Here is a 21,947-nt window from a genome sequence, read left to right as displayed (position 1 = left end):
CTGTGCTCTTCACAGATGAAAGCAGGTTGACACTGAGCACATGTGACAGACGTGACAGAGTCTGGAGACGCCGTGGAGAACGTTCTGCTGCCTGCAACATCCTCCAGCATGACCGGTTTGGCGGTGGGTCAGTCATGGTGTGGGGTGGTATTTCTTTGGGGTGCCGCACAGCCCTCCATGTGCTCGCCAGAGGTAGCCTGACTGCCATTAGGTACCGAGATGAGATCCTCAGACCCCTTGTGAGACCATATGCTGGTGTGGTTGGCCCTAGGTTCCTCCTAATGCAAGACAATGCTAGACCTCATGCGGCTGGAGTGCGTCAGCAGTTCCTGCAAGAGGAAGGCATTGATGCTATGGACTGGCCCGCCCGTTCCCCAGACCTGAATCCAATTCAGCACATCTGGGACATCATGTCTCGCTCCGTCCACCAACGCCACGTTGCACCACAGACTGTCCAGGAGTTGGCGGATGCTTTAGTCCAGGTCTGGGAGGAGATCCCTCAGGAGACCATCCGCCACCTCATCAGGAGCATGCCCAGGCGTTGTAGGGAGGTCATACAGGCACGTGGAGGCCACACACACTACTGAGCCTCATTTTGACTTGTTTTAAGGACATTACATCAAAGTTGGATCAGCCTGTAGTGTGGTTTTCCACTTTAATTTTGAGTGTGACTCCAAATCCAGACCTCCATGGGTTGATAAATTGGATTTCCATTGATTATTTTTGTGTGATTTTGTTGTCAGCACATTCAACTATGTAAAGAAAAAAGTATTTAATAAGATTATTTCATTCATTCAGATCTAGGATGTGTTATTTTAGTGTTCCCTTTATTTTTTTGAGCAGTATATATTATATTGAGCATTGTCCTGTATTATTGGCCTTCAGTATGTACCTCAATAATAGAGCAGAAAGAAGAAATCTTGGTTTTGTTTCCGACAGAGTGCAGACCTGCTGTGACTAAACCCATTGAACCAGCATCCCTTCCTCTCATCAGCTCTCTGGATCCCCCCCCCCCCCCCCCCCCCCCCTTCCTGGCCATTCTCGTGCCTCAGTTTTAAAGTCTAAAGGCCAAACCACATCATAATAACAGCATGTCTCAGACTCTCAGTCATTCCTCCCAAAATGACAGTGAGGAAGGGGAGAGGGGTATTCCTAGGAGAATTCCTCTGACACACTGAAATCTTCCAAACTGACTGTGTGGTCTCTGGGAGGAAGGGATGGAACTTAAAAGTCTAGAGTCAGGGTTTTCCAGGGGAGGTTATTTCCGGTGACATAATCAGAGGCCGATTTCTGTGCTTGAGAAACAGACCTCAAAAAGCTAGAGCCCATCCAACCAGACTATTCTGTACAACTGAGATAACTAATTCATTTGTTAAGATGTCCCATCTGCTCATATCACAGAGCTGTTGTTCAATGGCTTAATGAAGTTACACAAAAATAACATTTTGGAGGACGGTAGAGTCTATGTTCTGAAAAATTGTTCCAGAGATACATTTTTCCAAGTTAGTGTGAGAATTGGGGATATTAGCTGGTGGCTTCCATTCAGTTAGTGCAGTATTAAGGCTTCAGAAACAGCTTCTTAAAACAATGTCCCTGCAAAATAATGGCAAAGCACGGCTGACAGGGAGGAGAATCACTCAATGCGACTGCACAGGAGTGTGTGTGTGAACATCTACACATGTTAGTGCTCGTTACTTCATGTGTGCGCACGCATCTGTGTCTGTACGTGTGCTTGTGTGCATGCTTGTGTCTGTGTATGTATCTACTAGCTACCCACCATCTTGCCCCGTTGCTGGGCAGAGCGGGTCTCTCTGAGGGTGAAGACATTGCCACAGACAGAGATCTCTCTCCACACGCCCGGCTTGGAGTCCTGCGTGAAGCCGTGGCGAGGGTGCATCACCAGCACGCCATTAGTGGTCAGCCCGTCCATCTGTCCTTCTTGTGTCCTCCACTTGGCTGCCTTCTCCTGGGGGGAAAGAAGGGATAGAAAGTAGAAAAGGAGAGTTTCAGAAATATGCGTGCAATACTTTTAGTTCTAATAGTTCATAGTTATTTCTAGGTGATATTATGACTTCTAAACATCATTGCATCATGCATGCTAATTGCAAATGCTTACAGAGAAACAGTATATCATATTAGTAGTCTTTCTATCCTAATTATATGGCAGCTATTTTGTTTTCATCACAATCACCAACTCACCCCCAGGAAGATGTTCTTGGAGGAGTCGAAGCCGGCGGCGTAGATGTGAGCGGTGTACGGCGGGCTCCGCTGGCAGATGATGCGGCAGGCAAAGCGCGAGATGGTGCTCTGGATAGACTGGGTCTGGGTCTGGCCCTCCCCCCCGTGGCTCTGCTGGCTGCCAGGCACCGTGTCCGTCACCACAAAGTCTATGGGGCTCTCTGTGGAACGCCCAATCTGGGATCGAAGGGAAGAGGTATATGAATTATCAGTGTATACTCCTTTTAGCTTTAGTAATGTTCTTGCAAAAACACTTTTGGAGAGGCATATATAGTAAATAAACTGATTCAGTTCTTTATTTAGATTAGCTTTAGGAATCCCAGATATGTATTCTATGTCTCAGTACTCAAATGGCTTCCTTTCCTTGTCTCCTTTTTATGTGGTCTCTCAACCTTTAGTGCTTTCACTAAGACTGTTCCCTGTTAGCCAAGTCTTCTATCGTTTTCATGCCATTTATTAGTTAGAGTTATATAAGGTCTTACTCACATCGGCTACGGAGAGCGTGATCACACAGTCGACCATGAGTTGGCAAGACAGCACAACAGATCTGGGACCAGGCTTGACTTGAGCAGTGAGGACAGGCTGAGGACACACTCACCTGGAACATGTCTGTATTGCTGTCATGAGTGTACTCCACCACCACCGTCTGGGCCCGGGACAGAGTGTAGGAGATACTGTGCTGGTCCTTGTTGCTGATGGCCTGCAGGTGGTGGGGGAAAAGTTTGATGTTAGGAGTAGCCGGATGATGTCATTACCAATTACATTTACTTCAGGCGCCCTCGTTCTGAGTGGAGATATAATGCCTCTTATAGAGAGAAGCTTGTGTTTTTATCAAGCATACATTACATTATATAAGAGCGTTTCTACTATTACAGAAAGAAGTCTTAAATTCCAGCATACAGTATGACTGTTTCCTAGCTCCTACCTTGGCTGCCTGAGGTGTACACGCCACGTGCACTGTGCTGGGTTTCACCCCGCTGGCCTTGGGTCTCCGGCACAGTGCAAAGCGGCTTTTCCGCCTCCCCCTGTCTCCGTTGGGTAGGGAGCCATTGTACCTGTGTAGACAAGAACACACCCCATATAAATTAACCATTTTAATCAAGACATCCTGGCAGTGGGATCCTAGACTGGTGTTCCAGTCTGTTTCGTGCTTTAGCAAACTCCTCTCCGTATTCATTTGGTGTCATACCAGTATGAGACCAGGCTAGGGGGAACCATCAAAAGTTACAGCACAAAATAAGCTGTTGATTGTTTGTTTCATCATATAGGATATAGACAGTGCATTCGGAATGTATTCACACCCCTTGACTTTTTCCACATTTTGTTACATTACAGCCTTATTCTAAAAAACATTTCTTATTTTTATTTGACCAAACACCTTATTTACATAAGTATTCAGACCCTTTAAAATCAGACTCAAAATCGAGCTCAGGTGCATCTTGTTACCATTGATCATCCTGTTTCTACATGTTTCTACAACTTGATTGGAGTCCACCTGTGGAAAATTCACTTGATTGGACATGATTTGGAAAGGTACACATCTGTCTATATAAGGTCCCACAGTTGACAGTGCATGTCAAAGCAAAAACTAAGCCATGAGGTCAAAGGAACTGTCCGTAGAGCTCGAAGACAGGATTGTGTCGAAGCACAGATCTGGGGAAGGGTAACAAAAAATGTCTGCAGTATTGAAGGTCCCCAAGAACACAGTGGCTCCTTGGAACCACCAAGACTCTTCCTGGAGCTGGCCACCCGGCCAAACTGAGCAATCGAGGGAGAAGGGCCTTGGTCAGGGAGGTGACCAAGAAACCGATTGTCACTCTGTGTTCCTCTGTGGAGATGGGAGAATCGTCCAGAAGGAAACCCGTCTCTGCAGCACTCCACCAATCAAGCCTTTATGGTAGAGTGGCCAGATGAAAAAAAGGCACATGACAGCCCTCTTGGAGTTTGCCAAAAGGCACCGAAAGTCTCTCAGACAATGAGAAACAAGATTCTCTGGTCTGATGAAACCAATATTGAACTCTTTGCCCTGAATGCCAAGTGTCATGTGTGGCTGGAGGAAACCTGGCACCATCCCTACAGTGAAGCGTGATGGTGGCAGCATCATGCGGTGGGGATGCTTTTCAGTGGCAGGTACTGGGAGACTAGTCAGGATTGAGGGAAAGATGAACGGAGCAAAGTACAGAGAGATCCTTGATGAAAACCTGCTGCAGAGCACTCAGGACCTCAAGACTGGGGCGAAGGTTCACCTTCCAACAGGACAACGACTCTAGTCTCTGAATGTTCTTGAGTGGCCCAGCCAGACCCCGGACTTAAACCCGATCAAACATCTCTGGAGAGACCTGAAAATAGCTGGACACCTTTGGGATGAATTGGAATGCCAACTGCGAACCAGGCCTAATCGCCCAACATCAGTCCCCGACCTCACTAATGCTCTTGTGGCTGAATGGAAGCATGTCCCCGCAGCAATGTTCCAACATCTAGTGGAAAGCCTTTCCATCAGAGTGGATGCTGTTATTGCAGCAAACGGGGGACCAACTCCACATTAATGCCCATGATTTTGCAACGAGATGGAGCAGGTGTCCACATCCTTTTGGCCACAGTGTACATTTTTATTTAGAATTCTTTTTTATATGTGAAAATAAGACTATGCAAAATAAGACTATGCTAACTAAGACTCTTAACACAACTAAAACAAATAGTTGAACCACTGTAAACCCATTTAAAAGGGAAATGAATGAGAACTGTTGATGTGCCCTTGAGCAAGGCACTTAACCCTAATTGCTCCTGTAAGTCGCTCTGGATAAAAGTGTCTGCTAAATGACTAAATGTAAATGTAATGAAGTCATTCGATCCACTTCTAAAAGAAAGTGACAATTGAGAGGGGACCTCTACTATACTGTAACTCCTTGGTGGAATAGGGTCACACTCGCCGTCAGCTTTGGGTTTGTTGCAGTCAGATCTCCATTAAAACAATCCTCTTTCGTCCAATCAGAGGAGCTAAGCTACGAGGTTATCTTTTGGTCGCTTACCCCTGCTAGCATCTGCTGTGTAAACATTCAACTTTCAGACCGTACGAGTGCAAAGATTTCATTGGGAAATGAGGGCTTTCCTGTTACTTCATCAAACATAAGCAGCTACCTACTTTTCCTGGACAAGCTGGAGAATAAAGAGTGCATACACTAATTTCATGTCTTAATTAGTAGCATTAAATCCAGTGCTAACTGAGACAACCAATGCATTTGTTAACTATTTGGATCTGAAAAAATAAAGTAGTCTATGAACTCTTAATTGTCAGTTGAACGTTGTTTTCTTTTCAGTTTAATTCTATTGCTGAATACAATGTGAACGTGACATAATACTTTTGAAGCCATAACAACCTTCCAACAACTCAGCTCACATCCTCCCTCACTCTGCGCCACATAGGCTACATTCTCCTATGTCCGAAAAAAACGTCCTACACAGGAAGCCAGCAGCGTTCTTTGTTTACCCTCACTGTGGCTGAGTTGCAGTGTGCATTTAACTGGATTTAGATTGAACCACCCTGCTCCCCCTTTTTTAGAAGAAACAAAACTGCCCAGTTCAAATGTCGTAAATGAACATGTACAATTGTGTCTGTTGGAAGTTGGAACAATGTGGTTCACATTTAGAGCATAAGGGCTGACTGGCATTTATTTCAAAGAACCTCCACGTAGCACAGTTGAAGCATACCACAGTTGGCAATAATTTAACATGTACAGTGCCTTCAGAAAGTATTCAAATCCCTTGACTTTTTCCACATTTGTTTGTGTTACATCCTGAATTTTTTTATTACTGGTGTAAACACAATACCCCATAATGTGAAAGTGGAATTGTTCTACAAATTAATTAAAAAAAAATGAAAAGCTGAAATGTCTTGTGTCAATAACTACTTAACCTCTTTTTTTTTATATGGCAAGCCTAAATAAATTCAGAAGTAAAAAAAATAGGTTAACAAGTCACATAACTCTGTGTGCAAAAATAGTGTTTAACATGATTTTTGAATGACTACCTCATATCTGTACACACATATAATTATCTGTAAGGCCCATCAGTCAAGCTGTGAATATCAAACACACACAGGTTTTCCAATGCCTCGCAAAGAAGGGCACCTATTGGTAGGGATTTCACCATGAGGCCAAACAGTAACAGAGTTTAATGGTTGTGATAGGAGAAAACATTGTAGTTACTCCACAACTAACCTAAATGACAGAGTGGAAAGAAGGAAGCCTGTACAGAATAAAAATTATTCCAAAACATGCATCCTGTTTGCAACAAGGCACTAAGTAACTAAGAACTAACAAGTGTAAGGCTTGGGTGTAGTGGGTGAGGAGGCAGGCGCAGGAAGCAGAGAATACTGGGTAGTGTTTTTTAATGAACACAACGGCGAACACAAGCCACCCCAACAGCGATCCAGAGCGCACACAAAACCAAAGTGCCCCAAACACAGGGGACAGAAAATAGTCGGCGCAAAACACGCACTAGCACCATAAACACAATGAGCGTGTACATAAGCAACACACAGAATATAATCCCACACACAGAGCAGGCGGGCCTACTGGCTAAAATAGCCCAGCTAATCAGCCCAATACAAAAACAGGTGCAAACAATAAACGGAAAGGGGGAAAAAAGGGAATCAGTGGCAGCTAGTGGCCCGGTGACGACGACCGCCGAGCGCCACCCGAGCAGGAGGGGGAGCTACCTTCGGTAGGAGTCGTGACAACAAGGCACTGTAAAAAATGTGACAAAGCAATTCACCTTTTGTCCTGAATACAAAGTGTTACGTTTGGGGCAAATCCAATACAACACATTACTGAGAACCACTCTCCATGTTTTCAAGAATAGTGGTGACTGCATAATGTTATGGGTATACTTGTAATCGTTAAGGACTGGGGAGTTTTTCAGGATAAAAAAGAAGCGGAATTGAGCTAAGCACAGGCAACATCTTAGAGGAAAGCCTGGTTTAATCTGCTTTCCATCAGACACTGGGAGATGAATTCACCTTTCAGCAGGACAATAACCTAAAACACAAGGCCTAATCTACACTGGAGTTACTTACCAAGAAGACAGTGAATGTTCCTGAGTAGCCGAGTTACAGTTTTGACTTAAATCTGCTTGAAAATCTATGGAAAGACCTGAAAATGGTTGTCTAGCAATGATCAACAACCAATTTAACAGAACTTGAAAAGAATAATGGGCAAACATTGCACAATCCAGGTGTGGAAAGCTCTTAGAGACTTACCCAGAAAGACTCACAGCTGTAATCGCTGCCAAAGGTGATTCTAACATGTATTGGCTCAGGCGGTTGAATACTTATCTAATCAAGATATATTAGTGTTTTATTTTTAATGAATTTTTGACACATTTTAGATTTTTCTTCCACTTTGACTTTACAAAGTATTTTGTGTAGATCGTTGACAAAAAATGCATATTAAATACATTTTAATCCCACTTTGTAACACAAAAAAATGTGGAATAAGGGGTGTGAATACTTTGGGAAGGCACTGCATGTTGCTATGTATTGAACAGGACTGTTTCAAACCTCAAAAAAATGATTGCACCACATGACTATGGCTGTTCAATCCAGGTAATGGTCCTGGAGATTTACTTGGGTGCTTTCATTCCAGCCCTGAGTAACACACCCAATTTCTTTAATCGTGTCCAGACTGCTTCAAGATCCACCATTGTTCCTGTACCCAAGAAAGTGAATGTAACTGAACTAAATGACCATTTCCCCCTAGCACTCACTTCTTTCATCATGAAGTGCTTTGAAAGGCTAGTTAAGGGCCATATCACCTCCACCTTACCCGACAACCTAGACCCCATACAATTTACATACCGCCCCAACAGATCCACGGACGAAGCATTCACCATTGTACTGCACACTGCCCTATCAAGAGACACACAAGAGAAATACTGACGTGAGAATGCTGTTTATCGACAACAGCTCAGCCTTCAACACCATAGTGCCCTCCAAGCTCATCACTAAGCTCAAGGCCCTGGGTCTAAACCCTGCCCTGTGCAACTCCAGACTGGCTGACCCCAAGCAGTGAAGGTAAGCAACAACACCACAGTGGTGTGTGCTCAGCCCTCTCATGTACTCTCTGTTCATCCATGCGTGGCTACGCAAGTCTCCAACTAAATCATCAAGTTTGCTGACGACACAACAGTGGTCGGCCTGATAACCAACAATAACGAGACAGCCTACAGGAAGGAGGTGAGAGCCCTGGCGGAGTGGTGCCAGGAGAATAACCTCTCCCTCAATGTCAACAAAACAAAAGAGCTAATCGTGGACTACAGGAGACAGCAGAGAGAGCACGCCCCCATCCACATCGACAGGGCCGCAGGCAAGAAGGCCAAAAGCTTCAAATTCCTTGGCGTGCACATCACTGACAACCTGAAATGGTCCCTTCACACAGGCAGTGTGGTGAAAAGGGCGCTACAGCGCTTCTTCAACCTCAGGAGGCGGAAGAGATTCGGCTTGGCCCCTAGGATCCTCACAAACTTCTACAGATGCACCATTGCTGTATCACCGTCTGGTACAGCAATTGCACTGATGCTCTCCAGAGGGTGGTGTGGTCGGCCCAACGCATCATCGGGGGCACATTGCCTGCCATCCAGGATGTCTACAGCACCCGGTGTCACAGGAAGGCCAAGATGATCATCAAGGATCTCAGCCACCCAAGCCATGGCCCGTTCACCCTGCTACCGTCTAGAAGGTGGAAACAGTACAGGTGCATCAAAGCTGGGACCGAGACACTGTTAATTAAACAGCTTCTATCTCCAGGCCATCAGAATGTTAAACTAGCCGGCCTCCTCCCAGTACCCTGCCCTGAACCTTAGTCACTGTTACTAGCAAGCTACCACCAGGTACTCTACCCTGTACCTTAGAGACTACTTTGCCCTATGTACGTAGAGTCATTGAACACTGGTTACTTTAATAATGTTTACATGGTCTGTCAGTGATAAAGAGATGCTCTGCTTTTTTGACACCAAACTCCTGCAGAGTCTAGTTTTATCTTATCTTGATTATTGCCCAGTCATATGGTCAGGTGCTGCAAAGAAGGACCTAGAAAACTACAGCTGGCCCATAGAGCAGCACGTCTTGCTCTTCACTATAATCAGAGGGCTAATATCAATACTATGCATGCCAGTTTCTCTTAGCTAAAAGTAGAGGAGAGACTGACTGCATTACTTCTTCTTTTCATAAGACATTTCCAGATGGTTTGCATAGTCAACTTACACACAGCTCTGACACACACACTTACCCCACCAGACATGTTACCAGGGGTCTTTTCACAGTCCCCAAATCCAGAACATATTCAAGAAAAAGTACAGTATTATATAGAGCCATGATTGCATGGAACTCCCTTCCATATCAGATTACTCAAATGAACAGCAAACCTGGTTTAAAAAAACAGAAAAGGCAACACATCACGGCACAATGCCTCTCCCCTACTTGACCTAGATATTTTGTGTGTATGTACTGAAATGTAGACTATGTGTGATGTTTTAAATTTATGTAGTTCTGTCCTTGAGCTGTTCTTGTCTATTCATATTGTCTATTATGTAATGTTTCATGTTTTGTGTGGACCCCAGGAAGAGTACCTGCTTCCTATATAACTACTGCTGTACACACCTTTTGTATTCATACACTACCCATACTGTTTATATATTATATATATATATATATATATATATATATATATATATATATATATATATATATATATATATAGTAGTACCAGTCAAAAGTTTGAACACACCTACTCATTCAAGGGTTTTTTGCAATTTTCTACATTGTAGAATAATAGTGAAAACATAAAAACTATGAAATAACACATATGGAATCATGAGGTAGCTAAAAGTGTTAAACAAATCAAATGCATGTTATATTTGTGATTATTCAAAGTAGTCACCCTTTGCCTTGATGACAGCTTTGCACACTCTTGGCATTCTCTCAACCAGCTTCATGAGGTAGTCACCTGGAATGCATTTCAATTAACAGGTGTGCCTTGTTAAAAGTTCATTTGTGGAATTTCTTTCCTTCTTAATGAGTTTGAGCCAATCAGTTGTGTTGTGACAAGGTATGGGTATTATACAGAAGATAGCCCTATTTGGTAAAATACTAAGTCCATATTATGGCAAGAACAGCTCAAATAAGCAAAGAGAAATGACAGTCCATCATTACTTTAAGACATGAAGAAGAAATCTGAAAGTTTCTTCAAGTGCAGTCGCAAAAACCATCAATGATGAAACTGGCTCTCATGAAGACCGCCACAGGAAAGGAAGACCCAGAGTTAGCTCTGCTGCAGAGATAAGTTCATTAGAGTTAACTGAACCTCAGATTGCAGCCCAAATAAATGCTTCGTAGAGTTCAAGTAACAGACACATCTCAACATCAACTGTTCAGAGGAGACTACGTGAATCAGGCCTTCATGGTCGTATTGCTGAAAATAAACCACTACTAAAGGACACCAATAATAATAAGAGACTTGCTTGGGCCAAGAAACACAAGCAATGGACATTAGACCTGTGGAAATCTGTCCTTTGGTCTGATGAGTCCAAATTTGAGATTTTTGGTTCCAACCACTGTCTTTGTGAGACGCAGAGTAGGTGAACGGATGATCTCTGCATGTGTGGTTCCCACCAATAAGTATGGAGGAGGAGGTGTGATGGTTTGGGGTGCTTTGCTGGTGACACTGTCTGTGATTTATTTAGAACTCAAGGCACACTTAACCAGCATGGCTACCACGGCATTCTGCAGTGATACGCCATCCCATCTGGTTTGCGCTTAGTGGGACTATCATTTGGTTTTCAACAGGACAATGACCCAAAACACACCTCCAGGCTGTGTAAGGGCTATTTGACCAAGGAGAGTGATGGAGTGCTGCATCAGATGACCTGGCGTCTACAATCACCCAACCTCAAACCAATTGAGTTGGTTTGGGATGAGTTGAACCACAGAGTGATAGAAAAGCAGCCAACATGTGCTCAGCATATGATTCAGCCTTGATTCTATCTTCTGTAGCAAATTGTATTTTTACATTTGATAAAAGTAGAGACTCAGAGCTAGAAAATGGTATATCATACACTGCATTTGAGGAACAATGGGAAAGTCATTCTGCTTTGAAAATTGATAAACTTGTAACTCCACTTTTTAAGAAAATGGCCCTAGAATATTTTTGGTTCACCTACTGGACAGCTCTTTTGTCTACACCCATTCAGCATTGTTCACATCCTCTTAAGCCTTAGCCCCACCCATCTCTTTAAGGATTCACATGTGAGGTCATTGTCACGTCCTGACCAGTATAGAGGATTATTTGTATTATTTGGTCAGGGCGTGGCAGAGGTATGTTTGTTTTGTATGGTGTTTTTTTTTTGTGTATAGCTTAGAGGGGTGTGTTATTTAGGTGTTCCGGGGTTTTGTGGTGTATGTTTTAGTATGAGTAGGTTCTAGGTTAAGTTTTCTATGTGCAGATTTGGTTGCTGGACTCTCAATTGGAGGCAGGTGTTTCTAGTTGCCTCTGATTGGGAGTCCTATAAGTAGGTGTGTGTTTTGTTTGTCACTTGTGGGTAGTTGTATGTTAGCACTGCTTTTGTTTAGCCTGCGACACTGGTACTGTCGTGAGTGTTGTTTGTTGTTTTTTCCTCGTGGTCACATTTAAAATAAATGATGATGAGCATGCAATCTGCTGCATATTGGTCCACTTTGTCCGACAGCGATTTCAACATATCTTCTGACGAAGAGGTTTGTGACAGTCATGTGCTAAAGGTCATGTTGTGTGATAAAGATTAAGACTAAAAGTGGTAGAAGTAGTATTCCAGGTAAACAGAACGTGTCCAGATAAAAATATTTTATCAATATTAGTTGACGCTTACCCAGACACACTTGTCTAAATTGATGGGTCTTGTGAAAGAAATGCTATAACCCCCAGCCACATCTTGCTAAGTGGATGGGTATCTACAGAAGGTGTAAACAGTACAGCCAAATGGTTACTTGCAAAAATAGATAGTGTCAATATAAAGAAAAAATAACAAGTGTCAATGCCAGTAGAGAAGGAACAAAATAATATACAGTATATACAAGAACAATATTAATAACAATATCAGTGATACTGGTGATAGATGAGGTAGTTATATGCATACAGTGAGGGGTAAAGTGGCTGAGCAGCAGGATAAAAAAATAAATAGTAGCAGCAACATATGGCGTGTGTGTTATAGGACAAAGTGATGCGAATGTCTATAGAGGCACTGCAGATAGCGCTGATGACTGGGAACTCTCACCCAGTGATGAACTGGTCCGTCCGAACCATGAATGAACAAAGGAATCTATATTCGGACAGCCGTTGCTGTCCTGCCCTTGCCTTTGGTGCAGGGCATGTGATGTACATAGCCCCTTGGTCACAAAACTCCCTGATCTTCTCAGAAAGATGAGTTGGTCTAGCTGTGTCCAGTCCAGGTGGTGCTTGTACAGGCAGACCATCTATGGGAGGGAGGATGTCAGTGTTGTGCAGCAGCTGAAACCTGGTCCCGACTGAGTCCAAACGCTCCTTGCCGACAACAACACCAGGCTTCAGAGCATCGAAGATGTAAAACAGGAAATAACAACAAAAAAAATGGGAAGACATTACAACCTTGCATAACATCAATTCACCTCCCAAGTTTAGATAAGAAGAATAACCTCATACAATGCAATGAAAATGATATTCATCTGAAGTGCTGGTACTGCTTGATCTGTGGCAGCGGCCTGAAGTACAGAGCCAGGTGTTGTTGCCAGCCATAGCTTTCCACCAGCACCATACCATCCTCCAGTCCAACCAGCTGTGGGATGTTGACCACTGTCACAGTACTGTCCTTCACAACACCAGCAATCTCAGACAAAGTGTTCACTCTGTTCTTGAGATGGCAGCAGCTTTCCACCAAAGTATTTGTGTACTGGGTGGAGTCCTGGTAATGCTATTGCATTATCCTCTGCGTAGTTGTTGATGACGTTCACATCTCGCTGCAAGTCCTCATGATTCAGGTGTAAGCTGTTCTTGCTTGGGCCAGCTCTCTTTTTGATGGGAGGCATTCTCCTTGTATGACTGGTGGAGGAGAGTCAGACGTGTTCTACTGATGCTGAAAGACAAATTCCAGACTCAAATATGTTAGCATTATTATACAGTAGGTAGCCGTAATCACCATCAGACAAACCTGGCTAACTTGATGGATCATGTAATCATCTGGCGAAGTGGATACTTAGCTAGCTAGCTAAACAATTAACCATAATCCCAATCCATAGAGTACTAGCAATACAAACCGATTGTCATAGCTAACTAAAGGTAACCAAATAGGTTCAATGTTAGCTAGTTAGCTAGCTAACATTAGGCTATAACTAGCAATGCAAATGGCTTGCTGAGATAATATTACTACACAGATCATACACGTAATGTTAGCTAGCGAGCCAGCCATCTAACATCAGCTAGCTAGCTAGCTAACAGTACGCTTTAACTTGGGGTCTTTTGTTTAGACATGTAGCTAGCTAAACAATGAACCATAATCCCAATGCATAGAGTACTAACAATACAAACGGATTATCATAGCTAGCACAAGTCAACCAAATAGGTTCAATGTTAGCTAGCTAACATTAGGCTATAATTAGCAATGCAAATGGCTTTCTGAGATAATATTACTACACAGATCATACACTAGCTAACAGTAAGCTTTGAATTGCAATGAAAACAACTTTCTGACAAAATTCAAAACGTATAATATCTGAAACTGTAGCTGGAATCTTACCTGTATGCATGGATGAACGCTTCACGCCAGACTGCAACCCCTTTCATTAAATAAGACGTCCTGTGTCGTTTCCGTTTTGTTTGTACAGCTTGCTTGGCCCGTTGTGTCAAGTCACTCTGGTTCACACTGACCATGTGCAATGCCATAAGAATCATCAGATCTTTCTCCCTCTCTGTCACGGATGCCATGGTTGCCCTTAGTTTGAAGATGTCATCCGGAGGCAGGTGTTTTATACAACATCCACCTGTCTTCTCTTTTCGACTCCCTCTGCATTTGCAATCAAACGACAGAATTGTATTCATCTCCTTATCATACTCTGCTTCTACCAGACATTCCACTGATTTCAAAACTCGGTCAACTTCTTCCGTGACAACAACAATGTTGATCGCCGTTTCTTCCCCATCACTGTCATCAGAAGACTCTACAATGTCTATTTCAATGAAAATGTTTTTACCTAAATCAGGGATATCCTCAACGTCTGATTCATTTTCAGAGTCAGAGAGAGTCAGCATGGTACTATCGCCCTCCTGAAAGTAGTCCATCACAACTTTTTCCCACTGCCTTTGTCGATAGCGCCTGATAAATTCAAGGCGGCAATGTTATTGAGAGCATTAGCAACACATTTGCAGTTCTCCATGGCTAATGTTATATCTTTCGAAAAAAAACTGCAGTAGAAAGGATTATCTACACATAACGAGCAGCTCATTTTATAGACAGAAGATTCTACACGGCAGACCAATCCGAAACTCATCTCTCGGCATGTACAGCCCATTCATTATCTCAGCCAATCATGGCTAGTGGGAAGGTTCCTGACTTTCTGCTAAACCAACTAGGCTCGTATTTATAGATGGCATACAAGTTTGTTATTAAGGCACATGAAAGATCAAATGTCCAGAAGGCATTTTTGCCAAAAAATTCATTTTGATAAAAAATATAAATAAACGTTCAAATAGGTCTCCTGTGAAGTCGTGACTTGCGACATACACCAAGTTTCCTGAAACTAGTCACATATGTGGGAACTCTTTCAAGACTGTTGGAAAAGTATTCCTCATGAAGGTGGTTGAGAGAAGGCCAAGAGTGTACAAAGTTGTCATCAAGGCAAAGGGAATCTAAAATCTATTCTGATTTGTTTAACACTATCTACACTGAAAAACATCCCCACAGCATGATGCTGCCACCACCATGCTTCACCGTAGGGATAGTGCCAGGTTTCCTACAGACGTGACGCTTGGCATTCAGGCCAAAGAGTTCAATTGTGGTTTCATCAGACCAGAGAATCTTGCTTCTCATGGTCTGAGAGTCCTTTAGGTGCCTTTTGGCGAACTCCAAACGGGCTGCCAAGTGCCTTTTACTGAGGAGTGGCTTCCGTCGGCCCACTACCATAAAGGCCTGATTGGTGCAGTGCTGCAGAGATGGTTGTCTCTCTGGACAATTCTCTCATCGCCACAGAGGAACTCTGGAGCTCTGTCAGAGTGACCATCGGGTTCTTGGTCACCTCCCTGACCAAGGCCCTTCTCCCCCGATTGCTCAGTTTGGCCGGGCAGCCAGCTCTAGGAAGAGTCTCGGTGGTTCCAAACTTCTTCCATTTATGACGGAGGCCACTGTGTTCTTGGGTACCATCAATGCTGCAGACGTTTTTTGTTACCCTTCCCCAGATCTGTGCCTCGACACAATCCTGTCTCGGAGTTCTACAGACAATTCCTTCGACCTCATGGCTTGGTTTTTGCGCTGACATGCACTGTCAACTGTGGGACCTTAAGTAGACAGCCTTTCTGAATCATTTCCAAACAACTGAATTTACCACAGGTGGACTCCAATCAAGTTGTAGAAACATTTCAGGGATGATCAATGGAAACTGGATGCACCTGAGCTCTAATAGCAAAGGGTCTGAATACTTATGTAAATAAGGTATTTATGTGTGTCGATTGATGAGAAAAAAATTATATTTAATCTATTTTATAATAAGCCTGTAATGTAACAAAATGTGAAAAAGGGAAGGGGTCTGAATACTTTCCGAATGCACTGTGTATATATATATATATATAGGCTGGTCGGCGGAGATATAGGAGTACGGGCTCATTGTAATGGCTGGGATGGAATCAATGGAATGGTATCAAACACATCACACATATGGAAACCACGTTTCACTCCGTTCCATTCATTCCATTAAAGGCATTACAATGACCCCGTCCTCCTATAGCTCCTCCCACCAGCCTCCACTGATATATTTATATTCCGGACTCAGACGTTGCTCGTTCTGATATTTCTTAATTTTTTACTTTTGGAATGTGCGTATTGTTTTGCATAGTTTTGTAGGTATTAGTACTTCACTGTGCTTGCGATATAAAACCATGGTACTTGCCTACGGAGCAGCAAGAGCAGCAAGAGGAACTGCCCCTCCCTACCTTCAGGCTATGCTACACCCCAACCGAGCACTCCGTTCTGCCACCTTTGGTCTCTTGGCCCAGTCCAGGCTCTATTCTGTCCTGGCACCCCAATGGTGGAACTAGCATCCCCCTGAAGCTAGGACAGCAGAGTCCCTGCACATCTTCCGAACGCACCTGAAATCCTACCTATTCAAAGAGTATCTTAAATAATCCCCCTCCTCACCATGGTACTTGCCTACGGAGCAGCAAGAGGAACTGCCCCTCCCTACCTTCAGGCTATGCTACACCCCAACCGAGCACTCCGTTCTGCCACCTTTGGTCTCTTGGCCCAGTCCAGGCTCTATTCTGTCCTGGCACCCCAATGGTGGAACTAGCATCCCCCTGAAGCTAGGACAGCAGAGTCCCTGCACATCTTCCGAAAGCACCTGAAATCCTACCTATTCAAAGAGTATCTTAAATAATCCCCCCCCCCACCCCCCCCCCCCACCCCAATTTAAAAGTATAAATACATTCCTGAACCAACACTTGCTCTTGCCCGCCCACACCCTCACTAATATCAGATTGGGATAACCCTGGCCTATGTACTGTACATAAGCAACAAAATGCAATTAAACCCCCTCTTACCCCAGAACAATGAGCTCTCCGTATTTGACTGGCACTTTGGTGGAGGCTGGGGTGGTGGAGATGTTTTCCTGGTCGGGGGAGAACATTGGTGCAGCTGTCAGGGGGGTAGAGTGATGAAGAGCTCTCCCACGGTGAACACTCACTCCTCTGTCTCCTTTTTCCTCAGAGTCTGCTCCTTTTTCCTCAGAGACTGGTCATCCTGTCGCTCACAACACCACACTCAACCTGCAGACAAAACAGAAAAACAGCAGAGGAGAACTTTTGTCAGGGTCAAACAGCCATGCAGAGCAGACACAACAGACCTAACAGGTGCGTCTAGAACCGTTATATTAGTCAATAAGAGACTGTAAGCGAGACTTAAAAAACAACAGACACAACAACTGAGATTGCTGTGTCTCCAAAGCACATGATACAACACATCGATTACTCACACTCACGTTGAGATTATCGAACAGCGTGCTACAGGTACCATAGGTGGATAATAGTCAGTAAGAGAGAGAGATAGACTAAACAAACAAACAGACACAACAACCAAGATTGATGGGTCTCCAAAGAGCACATGACAAACCACATTGATTACTCACTCTGTGACCTGTGGTGCCTATCGAGCGCGAAAGCTGCTATCCTGGCTTTGCTTGCCAGTCATACACTGTAACTTTCTTAAGACTTGCAACTGAAGAAACAAGACTAATACAATAATAGTAATACTGTAGAACGCATGTTAGCTTCGGTTACATAGTGCAGCAGGACGCTAAAGTGACCGGTCACACAAATCCGTCAGGCGAAGAGTAAAAAGCTCAACTCTCCACAGCTAGACAGGCTCGGCACTAATCTTCAGCTTTGCTGCTACTGCAGGGAGAGTTCAGAGAGCAGGCTCTTAGCATCGCAACGACAGGGGACTTAGTGGGGCGCAAACAAAGCTAATTAGACCAGACACATGTCACACCCTTCCATTTTCCGTCGACTACCGCGGGCCATAGTTATCAATGTTGACCTTGGCTGGCTCTCTTTATGCTGTGTGCATGGCATAGCCTGAGCTTATTTTATAAGCGTCTTATAAGCAAGAATGGAGTCACACAATTTGTTTGTTCGTCTGACGGCCAACAAATCCAAGAACTCTAGCTGAAAATGAACTCACATATTCTAAATGGAAAATTCAATGGTGTCATCTTGCACTACAGTCGACTCCTGATAAGTGCACTTTAGATAAACGGTTCAAAAAGTACAATATAGCTCCTCGTCCCAATTCAATTACTTAATTTTTAATTGCCTCTGATAACTAACTGCGTGTTCCGGTTAAGTGCAAACTGTCACAACTGTCCCAAGCCATTGCATTTATCAGTTATCAGAGTTGACTGTAAACTGGGAAATGTCCCTGCCCTCACTTATGTTAGTTGATGATCTCAACCTTTGGTAACCTTTTGTACATGAGGCTGTGTGCTTCCACCCTACAGGAGGAGGGGTGTGTGGATAGAGGGTGGGTGAGTGTCAGCTCCAGGGACTGATCTGAGCTTGACGGGTCCCCCAGCTAGTCTTCTGACCCTTACTCCACATGCTGACCTGACCTTCCCTGTGGCTCAGTTGGTAGAGCATGCTGTTTGCAACGCCAGCATGGTGTTTGCAACGCCAGGGTTGTGGGTTCGATTCCCACTGGGGGCCAGTACGAATAAAGAAATGTATGCATTCACTACTGTAAGTCGCTCTGGATAAGAGCGTCTGCTAAATGACTAAAATGTAAAATGTAAATACACTCCCACAGCCCCCAAGTCCACTCAGCTCTCAATAGTGGTGCACCACAGGGACAGATACCCACACAAACACACATAATCACTCCACAGCTTAAACACACTAGTACTCATTACTACAATAGAGCCTGGGGCTGGCTTAGCGCACAAAAAACACATTTGGTGTGTTTGTCTGATTTGACAAGTATTTCGATGCATGATTGGAACTGTCTATGATAGAGGGGAGAGATACACTTAGTAGCGCTGTGTGGTTGATAATGCTACTGAGTGAGAGAGATGAGAAAGGAATTAGAGGAGTTTTTAGGACAGTAGGGCCCAATAGAATCCGCGTTGCGGAAAACACATACGGAGTCACAGAATCCAGACATTAAAACGGAATTCAACAATATTCTAAAATGTATTGAACTTATTTGAAAATTCATTAATTTGCCCAATATTAGGGGAGAGTGGCATAAATTACCGTAAATTCCGGACTATAAGCCGCAACTTTTTTCCCACGCTTTGAACATCGCGGCTTAAACAATGACGTGGCTAATATATGGATTTTTCCCGGTTTCACATTTTTTTTCTCCAAACAAACACATTCTGTGACGTGCTCAGTTTTTTGGCGGCATGAAGCTTTCATTAGACCAATGAAATTGCCAAACGGGTTAAGGTCAAACAACTTTTGTTTACGGTTTAGATTAAATCGAGCGCTCTCAAACTTCCCATCATTCTGATTACGGTAGTCATTTTGTCACCCTCATCATGGCAAAGACATGGAGAAATGCATATGATGCAGCTTTCAAGTTGAAGGCGATTGATCTGGCTGTTGGAAAAGGAAATAGAGCTGCTGCACGGGAGCTTGGTCTTAATGAGTCGTAGATAAGACGTTGGAAACAGCAGCGTGAGGAAGTGACTCAGTGCAAAAAGATAACTAAAGCTTACTGCTAATTTTTTATTACAAGCCGTGTTTCGTTAAAGCCTATTTATTTTTGTTGTTTCATTAAAGCCTGTGTAAAGTTAATTCGTTTCAATGTACCGGTAGGCACCTGCGGCTTATAGACATGTGCGGCTTATTTATGTTCAAAATAATATATATTTTTTAATTCAGTGGGTGCGGCTTATATTCAGGTGCGCTTAATAGTCCGGAAATTACGGTAAGCTAAAGAGGTAAGTTGAGCCACACTTGTTTCTAGGAAACCATACACAAAATTAATAATTTGACCAAATATTTAGGAAGAGCTCATCATTTCATGGTCTGTGAAGAAAGAAATTACATGGAAAAAGTGGTAAGCAAGTTAGGTCCAAAAAACGGATTTTCACCAAGTCAAATTAATTTGTGTTAGAGGTTTCATGATGCTTGTATCTAAACCAAAGTAGATACTTTTAAGATTGTTCTATGCATCTGTTGGGGTCTCTATAAGCTTCAATATGAGGTCCTGAACCTAGCATGAAAGAGCATCCCTGTAGCTGTGGGGCCTAATATAGTCAAAATGTTTGAGCCAATGGCCACGGGGTAAGCTGAGTCAATGGTTGAGCCAATGGAAAGTTGAGCAAATTGAAGTGTTTTCTTCTCGGGCATAATGCAATGCATTATCGCTGAGAAATGAGGTAACAATAGGGCCTGGCCTATGTTAAAAAAAGTGTTTAAAAAAGCAAAAAGTGTTAAAAGACCAAAAAGTGACTGTGATTGTGTTGAATTGTGTTTGGGAAATAGAGATATAAACTCAGCAAAAAAGGAAACGTCCCTTTTTCAGGACCCTGTCTTGCAAAGATAATTCGCTAAAATCCAAATAACTTCACAGATCTTCATTGTAAAGGGTTTAAACACTGTTTCCCATGCTTGTTCAATGAACCATAAACAAGTATTGAACATGCACCTGTGGAACTCTCGTTAGGATACAAACAGCTTACAGACGGTAGGAAATTAAGGTCACAGTTATGAAAACTTAGGACACTAAAGAGGCCTTTCTACTGACTCTGAAAAATACCAAAAGAAAGATTCCCAGGGTCCCTGCTCATCTGCGTGAACGTGCCTTAGACATGCTGCAAGGAGGCATGAGGACTGCAGATGTGGCAGGGCAATAAATTGCAATGTCCGTACTGTGAGACGCCTAAGACAGCGCTACAGGGAAACAGGACGGACAGCTGATCGTCCTCGCAGTGGCAGACCACGTGTAACAACACCTGCACAGGATCGGTACATCCGAACATCACACCTGCGGGACAGGTACAGGAAGGCAACAACAGCTGCCCGAGTTACACCAGGAACTCACAATCCCTCCATTAGTGCTCAGACTGTCCGCAATAGGCTGAGAGAGGCTGGACTGAGGGCTTGTAGGCCTGTTGTAAGGCAGGTCCTCACCAGACATCACCGGAAACAACGTTGCCTATGGGCACAAACCCACCGTCGCTGGAACTGACAGGACTGGCAAAAAGTGCTCTTCACTGACGAGTCGCGGTTTTGTCACCAAGGGTGATGGTCGGATTCACGTTTATCGTTGAAGGAATGAGCGTTACACTGAGGCCTGTACTCTGGAGCGGGATCGATTTGGAGGTGGAGGGTCCGTCATGGTCTGGGCCGGTGTGTCACAGCATCATCGAACTGAGCTTGTTGTCATTGCAGGCAATCTCAACGCTGTGCGTTACAGGGAAGACATCCTCCTCCCTCATGTGGTACCCTTCCTGCAGGCTCATCCTGACATGACCCTCCAGCATGACAATGCCACCAGCCATACTGCTCGTTCTGTGTGTGATTTCCTGCAAGACAGGAATGTCAGTGTTCTGCCATGGCCAGCGAAGAGCCCGGATCTCAATCCCATTGAGCACGTCTAGGACCTGTTGGATCGGAGGGTGAGGGCTAGGGCCATTCCCCCCAGAAATGTCCGGGAACTTGCAGGTGGGGTACCATCTCACAGCAAGAACTGGCAAATCTGGTGCAGTCCATGAGGAGACGCACTGCAGTACTTAATGCAGCTGGTGGCCACACCAGATACTGACTGTTACTTTTTTTTTATTTTGACCCTCCCCATTGTTCAGGGACACATTATTCCATTTCTGTTAGTCACATGTCTGTGGAACTTGTTCAGTTTATGTCTCAGTTGTTAAATCTTGTTACGTTCCTACAAATATTTATACATGTTAAGTTTGCTGAAAATAAACACAGTTGACAGTG

At 43.8% G+C, this 21,947-nt stretch overlaps 1 protein-coding gene across 2 annotated transcripts in view; it reads right to left on the bottom strand.

Annotated features, from left to right (window-relative positions):
* Positions 1 to 21,947, bottom strand: part of LOC106585880 (E3 ubiquitin-protein ligase pellino homolog 1) — a 56,022-nt gene that overhangs the window by 2,865 nt on the left and 31,210 nt on the right. For both annotated transcript variants that reach the window (XM_045705836.2, XM_014172603.3), the window contains 5 exons: positions 17,046 to 17,270; positions 3,164 to 3,293; positions 2,837 to 2,938; positions 2,200 to 2,415; positions 1,778 to 1,966 (listed from right to left, as the gene is read on the bottom strand). In XM_045705836.2, coding sequence (XP_045561792.1) covers positions 1,778 to 1,966; positions 2,200 to 2,415; positions 2,837 to 2,938; positions 3,164 to 3,293; positions 17,046 to 17,131 — 723 coding nt within the window. In that variant the 5' untranslated portion in view covers positions 17,132 to 17,270. The remainder of the gene's footprint in view (positions 1 to 1,777; positions 1,967 to 2,199; positions 2,416 to 2,836; positions 2,939 to 3,163; positions 3,294 to 17,045; positions 17,271 to 21,947) is intronic.

This window comes from Salmo salar, chromosome 02, assembly GCF_965601325.2.
Source record: "Salmo salar chromosome 02, fSalSal1, whole genome shotgun sequence".
In the NCBI taxonomy this organism is placed as follows: domain Eukaryota; kingdom Metazoa; phylum Chordata; class Actinopteri; order Salmoniformes; family Salmonidae; genus Salmo; species Salmo salar.
This window is presented reverse-complemented; position numbering and strand designations above follow the sequence as displayed.